The sequence below is a fragment of the Aspergillus bombycis genome (genome assembly GCF_001792695.1).
Source record: "Aspergillus bombycis strain NRRL26010 chromosome Unknown contig00002, whole genome shotgun sequence".
In the NCBI taxonomy this organism is placed as follows: Eukaryota; Fungi; Ascomycota; class Eurotiomycetes; order Eurotiales; family Aspergillaceae; genus Aspergillus; species Aspergillus bombycis.
This window is the reverse complement of record NW_019170004.1, coordinates 825,510-842,311: the sequence shown is the minus strand read 5'-3', so window position 1 is coordinate 842,311 and position 16,802 is coordinate 825,510. Positions and strand designations below refer to the sequence as shown.

The window sequence follows — 16,802 nt, the reverse complement described above, 5'->3', positions numbered from 1 at the left end:
AAGCCGAACGCGGGGGTCGAACCCGCAACCTTGAGATACCGTGACGACTAAGAGTCTCACGCTCTACCGATTGAGCTAGCCCGGCTTGAGATGTTCGAGTTCAGGAAAATATGTTATACTAGGGGAGCCTATGTCCACCTAGTTCTACTCTCAGCGGCATCGCGGAATTACAGCCGCATACCCGCCCATACGCCCACATGGGATGCTTGAGCAGGACAATGCGCGCCGTCATAAAAAGCAACTAGAAACGCCATAGTTGACAATCATTCGTGTATACTCAGATGTCAGGCGATCTGGGGATGGACGCACATCGCGTCTCTTACGTCGTTCAACCACGGCTTCAATACTGTATTTATATGACGCTTCTCAGAGATTTCCCCCAAGAAGGCCATCGAACGGTGACTGATATTCAGGCTACTCAATAAACTGATCAGAAATATGCCCACAACTCAAACTCTGGCATCTGCAAACCCGGCCATTACTCAGGGCCCCTTGCGGTAGGTCATCACATCCAGATGGCTTTGCACCAGTACTGAACGAACATGCCATAGGGTACAGTCTAGTCACGGCGACTGGCGGGACGACCTTCACGCCAACGGTTTTGTGGTCATCAAGCAGGCTATTCCTCGGGATCGGGCGATCCAATATCAACAGCGTGCTTTCGACTGGTTGTAGTTATTCGGAACCCCGCTTGACCTTCATGATCCGAGCACCTGGACGGCCGAGAATTTGCCTGTTCAGAGCAAACTGAATACTTTTGACAACTATGCAATCGCCCATGAAAAGTTCATATGGAATTACCTTCAGACCTTTCCTTGTTTCTGGATCTCGATCAAAGTCTTCCACGTTCCCACTGGGCTCAGCTCCTTGTCCAACAACATATTACCTCCCACAGACGGCTCTAATGCCACTCCTGTCGGAGAATTAGCGTCCGGGACAGCAGCAAAGTTAACGGGTCAGTGAATCTCTAGATGGCAGTATCAGCAATATTCGGGAATAGGAATGTCAAACAACAGACGAGATAAAGGTCAACGTAGTCCGTTTGCAGATCCTTGAGCGTTTGATTGAGAGCTTTGACAACGTTCTCAGGTCGATGATGCCTGTAATTATGTCTCAGACACACGTCCGGCAAATTTGAAGTGATATCCAAGCCACTCACGAGTTCCAAACGTTTCTGGTAATCAATAGGTCTTCACGGCAATATATAGGTTCACTGCTAAGCATTTGGAGGGCCTCGCCAACTTCTGACTCGTTCTGTCCATATACCGACCTGATTAGCAAACACGGCCACATGGCTTTTGGTAGTCTAGAAACCACTGACCTTGTAGAACTGAGCGCAATCAAAGTGGCGCATTCCACATTTCCACCCCGCAGCCACTGCATTGGTGACTTCGCTGGGCGGCGAAAGGTAGGTCCCCAGCCCAATAGCTGGCATCTCATTGTCGTCGTTCGGTTTCACCTTCCTCCGGTTTACGGGTGTTGACATGCTTTCGGCTCGTTCTTCGGTTAGTCAGTATTGCGGTGGCGTGTCACTCACCTGTATTCAGGTCGACGGCTATGGTACGATGTGCCTATATAAATTTGCCGTTCTCTTCTCGCGGTGAATTCGGTGGTGCTTGTGTGGGCTGGTATGCCGCTCAGCGGCTGAGCAGATAGGCGGGTAAAACCCCGAAGCACCTCCACTGAGCAGACGAGGGTTCGGCCTCAGCCTGTTAGTAGAGCTTCCTGACTGCGGGGATGAACGGGGGAACTTTTCCAGAGGAAAGTTATGGAGAACAGTAATTGAGGTGGTTCTTTTTCTTTAAGAAGCAATTTCTAGCAGGATCAAGTCGTCAAAAAGCCTCTATTTTTCTTGCTCTGTGTACATCGAGGTACTGAAGATACCCCCCCTTCATCGTCTTGTTTCTTTTGTCTTGTTGAGCTGTATCGTAGCCACCATGGAGGAAACCAACATTCCGAAAGACAACGATGCGTGTGTTATGATGGCCTTGGGGGAGTTGAAGGTCGAGAAGCGTCCCGTACCACAAGATCCTGGCCCATTTGAGTATGTCTGACATGCACATTTTCCTCGAAGGACGGGTAATTGGCTCCGTTCTCTATTCCCATTTCGATCGCTGTTAACGAGGACACACTAGGCAGGAGAATCAGTGTTTGATCAACCTCTGATTCTAGGCCACGAATCAGCCGGTGTCGTTGCGAAAGGCAAGCCACACCTTTCAGGCTGCTCAGCCCAGTACTGACGAACTGCAGTCGGAAGCCATGTGAAATCGCTGAGTCGGAGGCCGAGTGGCCATGGAGGTACTCTTTCTCTTACTATCGCCAATCTTCGTCCATCAATTAACTTTGATTAATTGCTCCTCCGCTAGCCTGGTATTTGCTGTCTTTGGTGTGAATTCTGCCTCGGTGGTTCTTGTACGTCCCTAAGAGATTGCGCCCAGATTTCCATACATACCAATGCCGAATAGACGGGCAGTGCGGCGACTTCAAGTTTGCTGCCGCCGATGGATTCAATGGGACGTTACAGGGCTTTTTCTCTATCCCGGAGCAGTTGTAGGTTTTGGTCCACCCGATTACCACGAAGGTTGTAGTTAATCCCAAGCGCAGCTGCTACAAATTGCCCGCGAACGTCAGTATGGCGGAGGGAGCACTGGTACGTCGGGTTCCCTTTTGTCACAACCCGGGAGCAGATGCTTATCTCTTCGTAGATTGAGCCTCTAGCTATAGCTGTGATGGCTGTGCATAGTGTTGCAAAGATGCCACACAATGTCAATGTGGCCGTTCTCGGTGCCGGACCTGTCGGTCTCTTGTGAGCGACGCCAGCCACCGTCTTGTCCATTATCCCTGCTGGGCTAACAAAACCACACAGGACGATGGCAGTTGCCAAAGCTCTCGGGGCTCGCCGTATTCTGGCCATCGATATTCAGTCTCAGCGCTTAGAATTTGCCAAACAACCTGATACCAGTGTCTATTTTTGTCAATAAGGAAGTCAAGTTGATTGGTAGTTTCCGGGTGAGTATGATGTTGCGTTTTGGAGGCTGCGGTGTGCTAACTCATAGATAGATAGTACGGTCCGGGTTGCTACGCGTTGGCAGTGGACCTTGTGAGGCAGGGTCGTATTAACCTAAATCTCCTAATAACACATCAGTTCGTATCCCCAGTACCTCCAGGAAGTTGCACTGCGCCCAATAGCTAATGATAACTAGGTTCTCTTTTAAGGATGCCAGCGAAGCATTCAAAACAACCAAGGCCGGCGTGGGCCCGGATGGAAAGATGGCAATCAAAACTATCAGTATGACTCACCATCTATTACTACTGCCGGTTTAAATCTAACTTCCTTGTGCTTCTAGTTGAATGTCCGGTGGCTTGAATCGTATATATGTCTGAGGGCGAGATAGCGATACATGGTATAATAAAATTGTTCATGACGGTCTGATTTCTTCAAGTATTATCCTGAAGGTTACAGTAGCTTTTATAAATGTCAATTCAACAACGCCTCCAACAGATAATTAAACAGCAGGAGCCCCAATAACAACACCCAGTATCAATACAGCATTCCACCAAAGCACAACACAAAGTCGAACGGTCCACCTTTAGAGGGAGATATCAACCGTGTTGATAGTCACTGAGAGAGACATCTTGGGTAGGCAATATCGGCCAGGACCTGCTACCACCGTCCGCATCGTTTAGAATAGAAACCAGAATCTTGCCGCGGCTGTGGCGCAATTCATCGATATCTCCATAATCAGATGCCTTCATCTGATCAATGTTTTGGACAAGGGTCATAATATTCCAGCCGCTACCACCGCTGATATCGTAGGTCCACCAAGCCAAATTAACGGCCTTCACAGAAACAATGTTTGCGTCCTTTGTTTTCGAATACTTTTCCACACCCCTGAAGAAGGTCTTTGCATCCTCGCGTGAGGCAGCTGTCACGATAAATCGAAACCATTTGCCAGTAACACCATCTGAGGTGCGTTGGAAAGTCCAATGAGCGTAGAATGGTGCATCTTGGTTCCAGTAGACTTTGCTGTCAGTCATTGAGGCGGAGGTCAGGTGTACAGCCTTAAAACTGTTGATAATGTTGGAGGGTGATCGAATATAGAGATATCATGAGCACAGTTGCGTTATTCAATGAGATTCAAACAAGAAGTCTGGGAACGAACGCCATACTTATAGACCTTTTGTCAGTGAATATCTTCTGAAGTTCTGACCTCATCAATGATCAGAATATTGACTACTATGATGCTTCTTGACATCACCTAACATTGAGAGCATGTTTGCGGAAGTGAGCGCGTCACGTCGGTGTAATAGTACAAGCAGAAACCGATATTGCATTGGCTGGTTTTCTTTCTCTTCTGTATTCTAACATACTATATCAAGAAAAGATGAGCGGAGATCTGGCCTAGACAGTACCTCGTCATCTCGTCCACGAAGGAATGGAGTTGTGTTCGGGCAGCTTTAGTATGTAGTATGGATCTCGGAGTTACATCAATGTGCGTCTATCGACCCATGGTTGATATATGCGGAAAACGTCCGTGGCATTTTTCAAATACAACTCTTCCGTGCACTGTAATCTTGTGATTCTCTTGTACTTCTGCTTCGTCACAAAAATGCCTTAATCGTAGTGTGTCCCTCTCTTTGGAGCTGCAGTAGCCGACTTCTATGAAACAGCGGCTGCCTATGCATGCAGGATACCAGTGGATGATAATGACTATTAAGTATTAGTAGAACTTTAAGAAGCAGAGAATGACTGCATGTGCTACGGTCGCCGTTCGACTTATGTTATGTTACTGGCATCGCCTAAGTGCAGAAAGTATGACCAATCTTAGAGTCTTTGAGTATCAAGATATCCAATGTTTCTACTACAAATAGATGACACTAAGTCGAGTTGTGCGTGGCCTATGGTTTATCCTTGTCGGAATGTTTTGAGATAAGCTAGCAACTATGTCTAGGGCAGACAATGAAGAAACTATAACCTCGCATGTGCTGCCAGTCAAGGTACAAAGTGTTTTATCCAGGTTATTGTAATCGCCAGATCGCCTACGCTATCCCATGTAAAGGATCCTTGAATGCTCCATTACTTCTATTATTCCAAGACTTGAGAACCTTGCGCGCCATAGATTAACGAGCTTGGCTCCAATACAGATATATAGCCACTGCAGACATCAAAGAACAGGTCTGGGTACTTTATCATAAGATACGTCTAACATATGAAATCTACTTGTTAACGACTTAAAAGCAGCAGCAGCAGTGACCTAAAAGTCATTATCCTGCACAAACAGAGCATCAAAGCCGGCCTAGGAAGGCCAAGCGAATGTGAATTGCAGCTATTTCATTATGGTACACTTTGACAGTGAATTATAAATGTGCCCCCGGCCAGCATGCCTTTGTACCTTCTCGTCAGCTTTAGTACCATTTCCACAGTACAATAGTATGCATCGCCAATCTCTAGTTTTTCTGCTTAGGCTCACAAGGCAGAAGATCATCCAACCATTTGTAAGCGACGGGCAAGCTGTCGGGGTATCCCATATGCGGTAAACCTTCAAAGAACCTGTGTACTGATTAGTCGCGGCTTCAGTCAAGATTGTGATTTGTATCGTGCCGTACCTTCCCTCCTTCGGACTGCCATGGTTGAACAGAATCAGAGAATCTTCAATTGGCGTGAGACCGTCGTCGACACCCTATATGTTCGTCAGATACGCCACTTCCAATTCATACAAGGAAAGCAGTTCGATACATTCAACAAAAGCAACCGGCAGCTAGGACGATCGACAATACCCGTGTCCACTAGCGAGAACTTCTGTCGTGCCTCTTGCACAAAGGCCTGGGTATCTTCGAAGCCGTATTTCTTTGTCCATCCCGGCATGATTCTGCATAGCATTAACTGTCTGAGCTCACTATTAAGGAGGTGAAAGACCCACGAGAAAGGATACTCATGATCGTCAACGCGCTTCAGCCACTCTTTGTCCAGAAAATAATGGCATCCCGCGCCGTGCGCAATGGCGCCACGCAGTCGGGTTGCGTGTGTATGGGCGGCTCGGATGGCATAGAAACCTCCCGCACTCAGCCCCCAGAGCGCAACTTGACTCATGTCCAGCATCGGCTGGGTCGCCATATACGCGAAGACGCTATCCCAGAGCCGATCAGGAGAGGATGGATCCGCAGGATCAGCAGGAGAATCTGCTGTACCTGGGATCTCGGCGATGACGACAGCCCATCCGCGACCGATGATCTCGTGAGTCCGTTGGCTGTTATCTGGTCGGTATCCGTCTAGTCCGGTCATAATCAAGACGACCGGGACGGGGCTATCGGGGCGAGCATTGCTCGGTACCCGAGTGTAGATCGGGATTGCTTGGCCGTCATTTCCACCGCGACTGCTGTGCGGGATAATCACCTCCTTGATCGGTGGATCCCATCGAGAAGCGGCCTTGAGGTATACCTGCTTTTGCCGCTCGAATGCAGTTCGCTTAATGGAGTTCGGCTGGGCTATGTCGACATAGGGGAAGCGCGAGATACGGTAGACCACCGCGGCACGGCGGAACAGGTCGATTGCGTGGTCGGTTTTACCAGAGTCCAGGGCCTGTGAGGCTTGAGATTCTAGATCTGTTGCAGTAGGAAAGAATGTAGACGTATACTCATCCGTGCTAGCATCATTGATGTTTTCCTATTGTTACGAATCTGTGGTTAGTGGCCACAGAATTCGGCGGAGGGGTTGCGAGCGTCTGATGACGAACTGAGATAAGCTTCTGGAATATGGGTGCGAAGTCCTCATAGGATCCATCATGGAAAGGATAAACCCCTTTCTGGCACTTTAACGTACTGTTAGTCATTTTGTAATTGATCGCAGCGCAATGAACGGATAACTCACGGCAAACTTCCAGCGCGTTTCCCACAGGGTCTTGATAGACCCCTTATGTGGATAGACAGTCTCAAACTTATCCCCAAGGATCCAATTAGGCATTTTTGTAATTCTTAAAAAAAAGGTGAGGGATGTGTGAAGGAGTGCTTAGGCCTGTGGTCGTGGAAGGACGACTAGAGCTGGCAGCATATTAGATGTGAAAATCTTGGTTGTTACCCTTTCGCACAGTATAGCAGAAAACCAGAAGTTTCCCCACCTAGGTAACCTACCATCACAGGAATTATATTTTAAAATCGCGCAAACCCTCTGGTTTCCTGGACATTTGCTACGTTTTGCTAAGTGTACCAAGGTCACGTGCAGCGCTTGTAACGTTCCATGGACAGCCCTAAGCCGATATTACTGCAAACGGCGACGAAGTTGCATCGCTACCATATCTCGCGCATACTTCGGAGTAGATATCCGGTCCTCAAGAGCTCATTGTGAACTTTGTTCCTCAGAATATCGCTGCAATGTCGACCTTTCTTCAGTGCTTCCTTGCATCTGGACGAACGATTACTCCATGAGACAGAAAAAGGCCTGGCTGTAAGTACATGTTTAGACATTGTAGAACTGTTCGATTTCTTCCCCTTCGGAGGGACGTTGGACATAGTATGCAATATGCCCACCATCTCTGCAAGACTGCATGCATCATACCAATAAAGCCAAGGAGCCAAGTGGAGTAGGGGTAACTCTTAATTTGCTGTCGCATACCTCAAGCCTACCATAGCTCCCACGACGCGTCGGTTGTCTCGGGTCGATGGCGGAGGCTCCATGAACAAAAGACCCTTACCAGAGGATACGTAGTTGAGATTACGCTGCATGGTTTACCGCAAAAGCACCGGGGTAAACTTAAGAAACACCAAGGGTTTGGATTGAAGAAACCTTACCATTGCCCTGTTACAGTCCCAACGCATGGCAAAAAAGCCTAGATAGACTCTTTAGAAGGATAAAGGATATCAACAAATTCATCAGTTGGATGGAACTACCCTCTCACTACGTTGAGTTCCCTGATCCTGGTGAGCACGCATTCCAATCGTGTAGCCTGTTCCCAGTAACCCTTATCGCTGGCTGGCATTTGTCCTCTGGTGGGGCATTTTCCTATGGTAGTAGTGACACAACCGTATCATGTAACGGGTCTCCTCACAGCCTGGCCACTCAACTGTCACTACCATTTAACAGGATCGTCGTAGCCTCTTTGTGTCAGTCCGTTAGTACAGGTAGACTCATTTAGTGCTTATATTCCATTAAGATCTGCTACCACAAGTGAACGTATAGAGTGAAATTAATTTCCCCTTGAAAGAAAGTGGGAAATACAGGCTTATCATGAGGCCCCCAGATCTTCCACTGATAACCCTGTAGCCGCCAGAGACTTGTTTGTGCCCTTAGGGGCATAATTGCGAGCAAAATGCGGCAACACCACCATGACTTCAACGGCTTAGGCTTGGGATGACCCCACTCCACTTCAAAATGGACTTCCCAACTGTCATCTATTTGTTAATTGAGCTGACTGCTGGTCGTGCATTATATCGCTTTCTGATCTCAGTATACTGGTAATATTAGGCAGGTAAATTAGGCACACAGACGAATCTAGGACAAAATCCTTTGACTGGTAGCAGAAAGACATGGTTCTCGCGTGCCAGCATGCTTGCGAGCCTCCCCCAAGTAGAACCCGTTGGAAGTGAAAGACAGCACCTTACTCTTGTTCTTTCAGCTGCGGATGGTTGTAGGGTCGAAATCCGATCTTCATAAATCTTGGACGGAGGAACCCCTAATCAGCCGGCACTGGGCCCAGCTTGATAGTTCAAAGCTAGGTCTATAGTGATGTGGCTCGAAACACGCGATATCAGGGATCTAATCCTACTTTTATTTGGGCAGATCTGGGGCACTGTGATATGCCGACCCTGGCCCTGAAAAGCCTTTGTGGATATTTGTTGGTCGGTCGGTCACCGATTTAATAGTTTCCTGCGCTGAGGCAATCGGTAGATGGGTAGTATAACAAGATAGCTTCAACGCAGATAGCTTACGTGTATTTGCGATATTTGGGACTTTAATACTCTGTATCAGCCTTAACTCATCAGTGAAGTATCTCCGGGCTGGAACAGTTATTGCTTTCAACCCAGATAGTGAAAGCCTTCGTGTTCTGCGAAATGGGTTCGTTCTGGTCGTATCCTTACAAATTACCAATGCTTTGAGGAAGACAAAATAGTCGGTTGCATCAGACGAGCCTTTTCTTTACCTTATCTAAGGGGCTTACTTTTTCCTGTTCCAATTAGCACTTATCTCTCTAAATGTATGTTTCCCGCGCGTAGTGGAAGGAAACCGATCTTCGTTATATCACCTGTAATAATTGGAGAATTTCCACGTAGAATAAGGAAACCTTGCACAACATTGGGAGGCCATCATATTCTATGGAACAACGTGTCAAAGATATAATCCTGCGTTATAGCGCTAAAAGAAGCTTCCAAATACGTCAGATCTCCATTAAGAACAATCAGTACGACGAGATGTCCCGGTCTCGTCCATATAATATCGCATTCTGTTCATCTCGGCGTACAGTGTCAGACTATATTTAAGTAACATAACAAATGATGTGTGCGGACTCCATATAGATAGACTTCGGATTTAATAATACTTGCAGAAGCGACATTTCAAAAGTTAGCACTGGAAACCACCGGTAGTAATCCCGGAAACTAAAGCCTGACATACGAAGACGACTCCAAGATAGGAATCCTGGGAGCCACGAGAAAGTTCCTATTCCGATGAAGTTCACTTTGGTATCAAACTCGCTGTAGCAATTCGCGTCCTCTTCCCCCACAGCCACTGTGGGATCGTGAACAAGGTGAAGAGCCCCATCAAACCTCCAAAGACACCAAAGGGAATGGCGGGACCAGCACTGTCTACCCACTGACTCGCGAAGAATGTCCAGCAGAAGCTGATGATCGCTCGCATGCACGTCACGACAACAAAACAATCCGCTGAAAGGCTGCCATAGGAATCGATAAGCTAGGGAAGAGAAATCGTCAGTCAATTGCAAAAGAAACCATACTGTTACGTGTGGTGATGCACGATCATACATAATTGAAACCAATTGATGGTGCCTGCATGAGCCCAAAAGACAACATTCCTAGACCAAACTGCATCCCGATCCACATATGTGAATTTGGACTCTGGGCACAGAATCCGAAGGTCCACAGGCCCGTTGTTGCTAGAATTAGACCCGGAAGCGCAACGGGCAAACGGGCTTCAGGCTCCATGTTTTCTTCCCCCCGTAATGTCTTTTTCGTAGTAACAATGCGATCTGCGGAGAGCGCGGTGACCACTGCCCCGAGTAATGCTCCCACAATACCGCCGACCAGGATGAGACCAGCATTGTTGCCCCATAGATATGGCGGCTTGGCAGCGAGCGTTGGGCCCACTGTCGAGATTGTCACAATCCCACCGACGAGTCCTGCATACCAGAACATCACCAGCCAGACCCCGGGAAGACGCAGTGTCAACCAGGGTGCGACGAAGTTTTGAAGTAGGTTTCCATGGTAGGTGTACAGCTTGAGCGAGCGGGTGAATGTAAGCTCCGAATAGACACCACTCGCACGGCGATTCTGGGTAATATCCTCAATTTTGACGGAACTTGTCCCGTCCTCACCTTTGCCATCTTCGTCGAACCCGGGGTCCATGGGTCGAGATACGGTCTCACGGGCATAGAGCGTCTCCGGTACAAGGAAGAAACAGGCGACGAACAGAATACCGCACAGAATCACATTAACCCAATGGATCCATGCCAGACCGAGATTCCCGCCTATGTAACCCCCGGCAATGCCGCCCAAGACGGGGCCTATGCAGATGAAGACCGTATAAAACCCCTAAAAACTATGGAGTAAGTCTATCGAATTCTCACCATGATTTCTCTTATGACAGAGGTGTCCTACCATTGCCTTTCCTCTCTGATGTGCAAAATAGATTTCACCTACGACATTCGGTGCAACTAGCAGTATCATTAGCATTAAAACTGCATATTGAGTCACAGGACAGTCGCTTACTTGTGTCAGCTGGAGCGACGCCAACTCCCATGAAAAAGCGAGCAGCAAGAAGACTTCCAAATGATGTAGCCCGTGCGGCCCATACAGAGCATAGCATGAGAAGGAGAATATTGAATAGATTGACGGGTCGTCGGCCAAACGTATTGGCTAACGGCACCCACAGGATATTCGCAGCACCCATCATAAGAACATTAACCTGATACAGCTTAGCCATCGCATCCAAGCACGTATCGAAAGGGCAAAGCTAGAAAATAAAAGAAACGGCAAGGAAGGGTGAATATTATACTCATGTCGAGCACGAACCGCGACGAGATGGCCCAGCTTCCCAATTGACACCGGCGGATTGAACGCCATCGGAGTGGCGTACAAGGGAAACGCGCTGGCAATTGAACCAGAAGTAAAGTTTCCAATGGCGGCATACAGTGACATGACAAGAAGGACGGCAAACTTGCGCCATGTAGGCCAATTCAACGGATCGAGCGGGTCTTCCGACGGTTGAGGAGACAGAACCAGTTCGCCATTATTTTTGAGATGTGTTCTACCCGCAGACTCTTGAGCATAAACTGGATTAGGTGGAAGCGGTTCCTATTAGCCAAAATCCGCATTTTCGAAGCCATCTGTAATGCCGCGGTGTCCATGGTACTCACTTGATAGAGAGATAGTCCCAGGAGGTACCGCATCCTGTACCTCCTTCCGGGTCATAGAAAAGGCGTGCCGAAATCCACTCATGACCTGTAACACGAGTATCTGAAGATTGAGATCAATTATGTCGAGTCCTGTGAAACAAGGACTACGCGCAGTGTTATATGAAGACGCGACAAGTTAATATAGGGTCTCCAGTCTTTGATAGCGAGTGGAGCACCACTACCCCAGATTTCACATGGGCACTCGTTCGGTACGATACATAATGTGCAAAGACCCTTAACCTAGTATCTGCGGGGAACAAATGGGGTGTCCATTTCGGCTTTTGTAGAGGACTCGGCTCCACAACCGCTGCCCCAAATCCGATGATGGCTCTGTCCCATATAAGTATGCCGATCTGGATTGTCGGCATATTTGCTCACTTGATTTAATACTCGGCAGATACTAAGAGCGAGACATACACACATATCGCCCGAGTCATTCCGGTAGAGTTAATGTGATGATACCTGTCTCCGTGCCAACGCTAGGGCAAAGAGGTGAGTATATCAGCACTTGCTCAGGCCCAGAGTAAATACATGTACCCGGATGTGTGTACCACACACCTAGTGCAGAAACTGCGCCTTGGAACATTGACCCCGTATGCTCTAAGTCTTTCATACGAATCTAGGCCCCTGTCCCATTTGGTGGCGAGTAAAGCACGGGTATATGCCCACATGCCGAACCTCCTGCTCTGGTTTCAGCTGTTTGAGTCAACACAGCTCAAAGTCACATAGATATTACCATTGGGTCTGCTCAGCTCTTCAACTGTAGCACAGCTGGTTTATTAGTGCCTGGTTTAACGCCTAAAGTGTACTACAGCAGCATACATGCGAATACACAAAAGCCATTCATTATCCAGATGAACATGCGGATGTGTCTGGTGCTCCCCTGGTTGATGAATAGAATCGCTACAATTGGCTGTAGATAGTGAAATGATGTTTAGCTACAGGCATGTCTTCCCCATGTGGCTCTAGAACTGCTAGTAGGTGAACTAAAGGATGTCTAATTCGGGATGTGGAGAGCATCGGGTGCAATCTGGGCCGCCGGTTCCTCCTCTCCGCATTTCAACCCCCGGAAAGCGCAGGATCTTCGCGCTTTGCAGAAATCATAAATTAATCGGCGGTTAGAATGGAAGGACAACTGCCGACATGAGTCTACGGCCAGAAGAAGCTTCATTCATCCGCCTTTCAACCCCCGTGACGGAGCTATCCCGGGATACTTGCTACTCAGTGACGATAGTTCGACGCTGTCAAACGTAACATAATACAACGGACTGACACAGTAGAGGCTATGGGTTATGGAGAATGATAGGGAGAATGCCGTCGATCTTTATCGACCGGGCGGTTTTCCCTGGTTTTGTAAGTCCCGTACCTAGTAACTATTTAACTAGACCGTCCTGGTGGCAACAAGCGCAAAAGCGAAACAAGAAACGAAAGGAAAGGAAAAAATAGAGACGGTAGTCCCAAGAGAGTTACCTCCTCTGTTGTCCGAGGGAAGCTCAGATATATATAGTTTGCATTCAGGGAGTTTAGTTGCAGGTCAAACCCTAATCGGGCCGAGAACTGTTTCTGAGGGAGGTCGTATACCATGTCACAGGCCATCGGTATGAGCTGATTTATTCTACACGAATTGCATAGCTTTGAGCAAGCGGGTGAACGAATTGTTGGATGGCTTCAAGACCAAAGCAATGTCGCTGACTCAGCGGAAGTGAGGAGCGAAGTTCCGAACTCCACCGAGCTCTATGCCTCCTCCATCGGCTATAGTAGCCTTCTCTATGATGAAAATTGGGAAAAGAAGAAAAACGCTCTGTTAAAATAGTATTAGCTCTTCACGGAAAGAACCGAAAGCTATTGAAGACATGCACTGTGAACCAAGATCTGGAGTTAATAACACACAGTATGTACATCTGGAATCCTCTCAACCTTACACTTTACGATGCTTTAACTTGAAAATAGCGTTCAATAAGAATAGCTTGTGTGTTGTATACGATACAAAATAGACTAAGGAAACCATCGTGTTGCATTTTTAGGTCTGGAGCTCTGGATCTATTGATTTTTGGATAACGTGATATAAAATTACATATCAAAGCTCAGCCACACTAGTCGCTGGAGGCCCACACATGAAGATCACATCCGCACTGAGTATACCTCCACAGCATCAAATGCCTGATTGGGAGCTATAGAGCTGCGTATAATGTACTTTCATCCAGCTTGGGGCGTCCTTCCGGAACCAAGCAGCTTCCGAGCACTGAGGGAACTACGGTGGAGATTATGCCTCCTAGGGAATATATAAAGGGTGAAAAGCCTTGTTCTGAGCATTCGTATCATCGAACAATTCAGAGTGTCAAATCGATAGATTGAACTACCGCAGTTGGCTCATCTAGCAGTAATGGAAACCTCAGTGGCATCTACCATCCGGGAGCAATACCCCCCTAGCGGGTTGTCCATTCTTATTGCAGGAGGTGGCATTGGTGGCCTCACCTTTGCGATCGAGGCATATCGCAAAGGCCATGCTGTTCGCATCATAGAGAAGCGCCCGAACTTTGATGGTTATGGTCAGTATCAAGCTGGCCTTCACGGACCCCAATACTAATGCAGTAATGAAAACAGGCGATCTTCTGTTGATAGAATGCAACGCCCTCCACAGCATCAAGAACTGGCCGGGGTTCTATGAGCGATTGCAGACCATCTCATACAAGTCACAGCGAAACGTGAAGAAGTACGATGGGACATGGGTGGGAGTTTGGCCGCTAGGTGACGGAAAGGACCTGTCAATGGCTTTCAACCGATCTGAGCTTCACTCTGCATTGTGGGAGTATGTCCAAGAGCTAGGCATTCGAGTGGATTTCTCAACTGCCGTTGAAGACTACTTCGAAACTGACATGGAAGGTGGCGTGGTCCTTGCTGACGGAAGCATACTTACAGCCGATATTGTCGTAGCTGCTGATGGTGTCGGCTCCAGGGCATGGTCCTTGGTCTTGGGAACGAAAGACGTTCCTATCAGCTCCGGATTTGCCTGTTACAGGGCGACCTTTCCCGCCGGTCCAGCACTTGAAAATCCGATCATTGCTAAAGAGTTTGAAGGTTACGTCGATCGTGCCTCAATCCATGCAGGCCCCGGGGCACATGTGGCCGTGGGGAAAACATCCAGGCAGATCTGCTACATGCTGACACATCGGGTATGTCGGATCAGATCTTCGGCCTGCATATATGCTCATGGTGCTCATGGACTGACCATTCCATAATAACAGGATGACCACAATGCCGAGGAAGACTGGGATAAAACTGTCTCTACCGAGAAGGCTTTGACATACATTGAAGGATGGGAACCTTTTCTGACTGAGCTGATCAAAGCTACGCCTAACAACCGTTGTACGGACTGGAAGCTGCTGTGGCGTAATCCTCAACCGAAATGGACTTCGCCCAAGGCACGAGTCATTCAGCTTGGCGATTCTGCCCACTCCTTCTTGCCGACGTCTGGTAGTGGAGCGGCAATGGCCATGGAAGACGCGTACTCTTTGGCAACGTGCTTGCAATTGGGCGGCAAGCCCAACTTCGCCTTGGCTGTGCGAGTTCATAACCATCTAAGGTATGCAGTAGTACAAATTAAACACAGCAAGAAGATATTATACTTACCACAGATACATAGGTTCGAACGCGTGTCGTGCGCCCAGAAAATGGGATTCCACCACCGGGAAAAATTCCATAATACCGATTGGGATGCGGTAGCAAAGAATCCGGATATTTTTAGCAAGACTACTGCTGACTGGATCATGCGCCATAACCCAGAGCAATACGCCTATGATAACTACGGCAAGTGTGCGAATCATCTCTTGACCGGGGCTCCTTTCCAGAACACCAATGTACCTCCCGGCTATAACTACAAGCCGTGGACTGTCCAGGAGCTCATGGACGCTTCAGACAAGCATGAGCCGGTGGTTGATGAAGGTGACTGGTCGTAATTATGGTCGTGTACAATGTGAGTATCATATTGATAGATACTTGATCTACCAGTGGGTTCATCGGTATGTTGATGGTCGAGAGGTAATTAGAATTTAGTATGGTCCTTCATATGGAAGGCTTCTAGACCATGTATCAGGAGGCTGGCAATTATAACGAGGAAAGCTCTTGCGGGGTCAATGCTCCGCCGATTGTCCGTGTCCAAGTGTCAAATATACAGGCAAATATTTGTAGATTCTTCTATACTGCATTGTCATCGAGGTCGCTTTGTTCGTGCTAATCGCAAAGGTACGGGCCACCAGCTCCCTACTATCCGAATACATTGCAGTTTCGAAGCCATGTTTTTGTATTAAAATCACCACTTTGATTTAACTAGTTCGGGGTCATAGGATGTTCCTCTGTAATGAACCAGCATCCGTTGCTTTCAACTTAGTAGGACATTGAATTACTAAATCTACCAATAGTATACGAGCCACGCTTGATAATATGCTTATGGTCAAGCTCTTTGATGGCCCTCTATTATCTAGTCTACCTTAGCCAAAATCACTGTTCCACAATCCCTACCTCATGGGATAGATTCTCTCTTTTGACGAAGCCTCTAACATGGTGAGCTACGCTGACGTGCTCTTTGAGGTCACTGCTGTGACTGCTAGTATGCACGTTACCCCCTGGTTGTCACCAGAATAGAACATTTTTCCTAACGACGATATGTTACATAACATGTGTTTTTTCATATATGTTTCCATCCTTTCCCAGTATCTCTATCACCGGCCGTCTATCGAGCTGGGTAGGATACATTGCCGGGGGTTGTATTCTATTAGGAAAGCCCATGGTCAAACTGCGAATATAACTCTCTTTGTAGTAGGTATGGAATAAGACTAGTGATTTAAGATCGTTTTGAGCTGAATAAGAAATATAAATGTCTTCAATATCCTGATTAATACTTGTAAGACACACTGCCTGTTTGGGTTTGTAGTAGGTAAAGCAATAAAGGTACCGATAATCAAAGATAAGTCTCGATGGCAAACGAGACCTATAGGTGTCTTCAATATGATGGTATTAATCCTTGACAGATGTCTTCTCTAGCCTACCGCTACTTGCAATCAAGTCAGATATTGACTATTCCGACTGGTGTTCCTGATTGGGCCCGCATAGTGAGCATAGTGATGTAGTTCTGTGCAGATACTCGCTCAGCGAGCGGACAATAATGACGAACTAATGAACTCA

At 47.6% G+C, this 16,802-nt stretch overlaps 7 protein-coding genes across 7 annotated transcripts; 3 read left to right on the top strand and 4 right to left on the bottom strand.

Moving 5' to 3' along the window:
* Positions 1-438: 438 nt before the first annotated feature.
* ABOM_000704 (uncharacterized protein) lies at positions 439-675 on the top strand (the record flags this gene model as incomplete). Its single annotated transcript, XM_022527834.1, has 2 exons — positions 439-497; positions 552-675. 2 exons carry the CDS (start codon positions 439-441, stop codon positions 673-675), a joined length of 183 nt encoding a protein of 60 aa, XP_022394455.1.
* Positions 676-967: 292 nt separating this feature from the next.
* Positions 968-1,486, bottom strand: ABOM_000703 (uncharacterized protein; the record flags this gene model as incomplete). The annotated part of the gene is made up of 3 exons (XM_022527833.1): positions 968-1,100; positions 1,160-1,254; positions 1,322-1,486. The coding sequence occupies 3 exons, from the start codon at positions 1,484-1,486 to the stop codon at positions 968-970; spliced, it is 393 nt and encodes a 130-aa protein (XP_022394561.1).
* Positions 1,487-1,937: 451 nt separating this feature from the next.
* On the top strand, positions 1,938-3,288 carry ABOM_000702 (uncharacterized protein; the record flags this gene model as incomplete). The annotated part of the gene is made up of 9 exons (XM_022527832.1): positions 1,938-2,044; positions 2,251-2,298; positions 2,367-2,412; positions 2,474-2,550; positions 2,605-2,650; positions 2,706-2,806; positions 2,867-2,963; positions 3,065-3,144; positions 3,204-3,288. Coding segments are annotated over 9 exons (687 nt in total), but the record flags the coding sequence as incomplete, so codon positions are not given.
* A 315-nt stretch (positions 3,289-3,603) lies between these two features.
* On the bottom strand, positions 3,604-4,038 carry ABOM_000701 (uncharacterized protein; the record flags this gene model as incomplete). Its single annotated transcript, XM_022527831.1, has 1 exon — positions 3,604-4,038. The coding sequence occupies one exon, from the start codon at positions 4,036-4,038 to the stop codon at positions 3,604-3,606; it is 435 nt and encodes a 144-aa protein (XP_022394453.1).
* Positions 4,039-5,448: 1,410 nt separating this feature from the next.
* ayg1 (heptaketide hydrolyase ayg1) lies at positions 5,449-6,970 on the bottom strand (the record flags this gene model as incomplete). The annotated part of the gene is made up of 5 exons (XM_022527830.1): positions 5,449-5,551; positions 5,608-5,681; positions 5,738-6,664; positions 6,735-6,809; positions 6,869-6,970. Coding segments are annotated over 5 exons (1,281 nt in total), but the record flags the coding sequence as incomplete, so codon positions are not given.
* A 2,694-nt stretch (positions 6,971-9,664) lies between these two features.
* ABOM_000699 (uncharacterized protein) lies at positions 9,665-11,664 on the bottom strand (the record flags this gene model as incomplete). The annotated part of the gene is made up of 6 exons (XM_022527829.1): positions 9,665-9,901; positions 9,973-10,758; positions 10,825-10,880; positions 10,936-11,179; positions 11,239-11,498; positions 11,583-11,664. The coding sequence occupies 6 exons, from the start codon at positions 11,662-11,664 to the stop codon at positions 9,665-9,667; spliced, it is 1,665 nt and encodes a 554-aa protein (XP_022394623.1).
* Positions 11,665-14,004: 2,340 nt separating this feature from the next.
* ABOM_000698 (FAD binding domain protein) lies at positions 14,005-15,577 on the top strand (the record flags this gene model as incomplete). The annotated part of the gene is made up of 4 exons (XM_022527828.1): positions 14,005-14,170; positions 14,226-14,794; positions 14,867-15,204; positions 15,265-15,577. 4 exons carry the CDS (start codon positions 14,005-14,007, stop codon positions 15,575-15,577), a joined length of 1,386 nt encoding a protein of 461 aa, XP_022394622.1.
* Between the last annotated feature and the right edge of the window lie 1,225 nt (positions 15,578-16,802).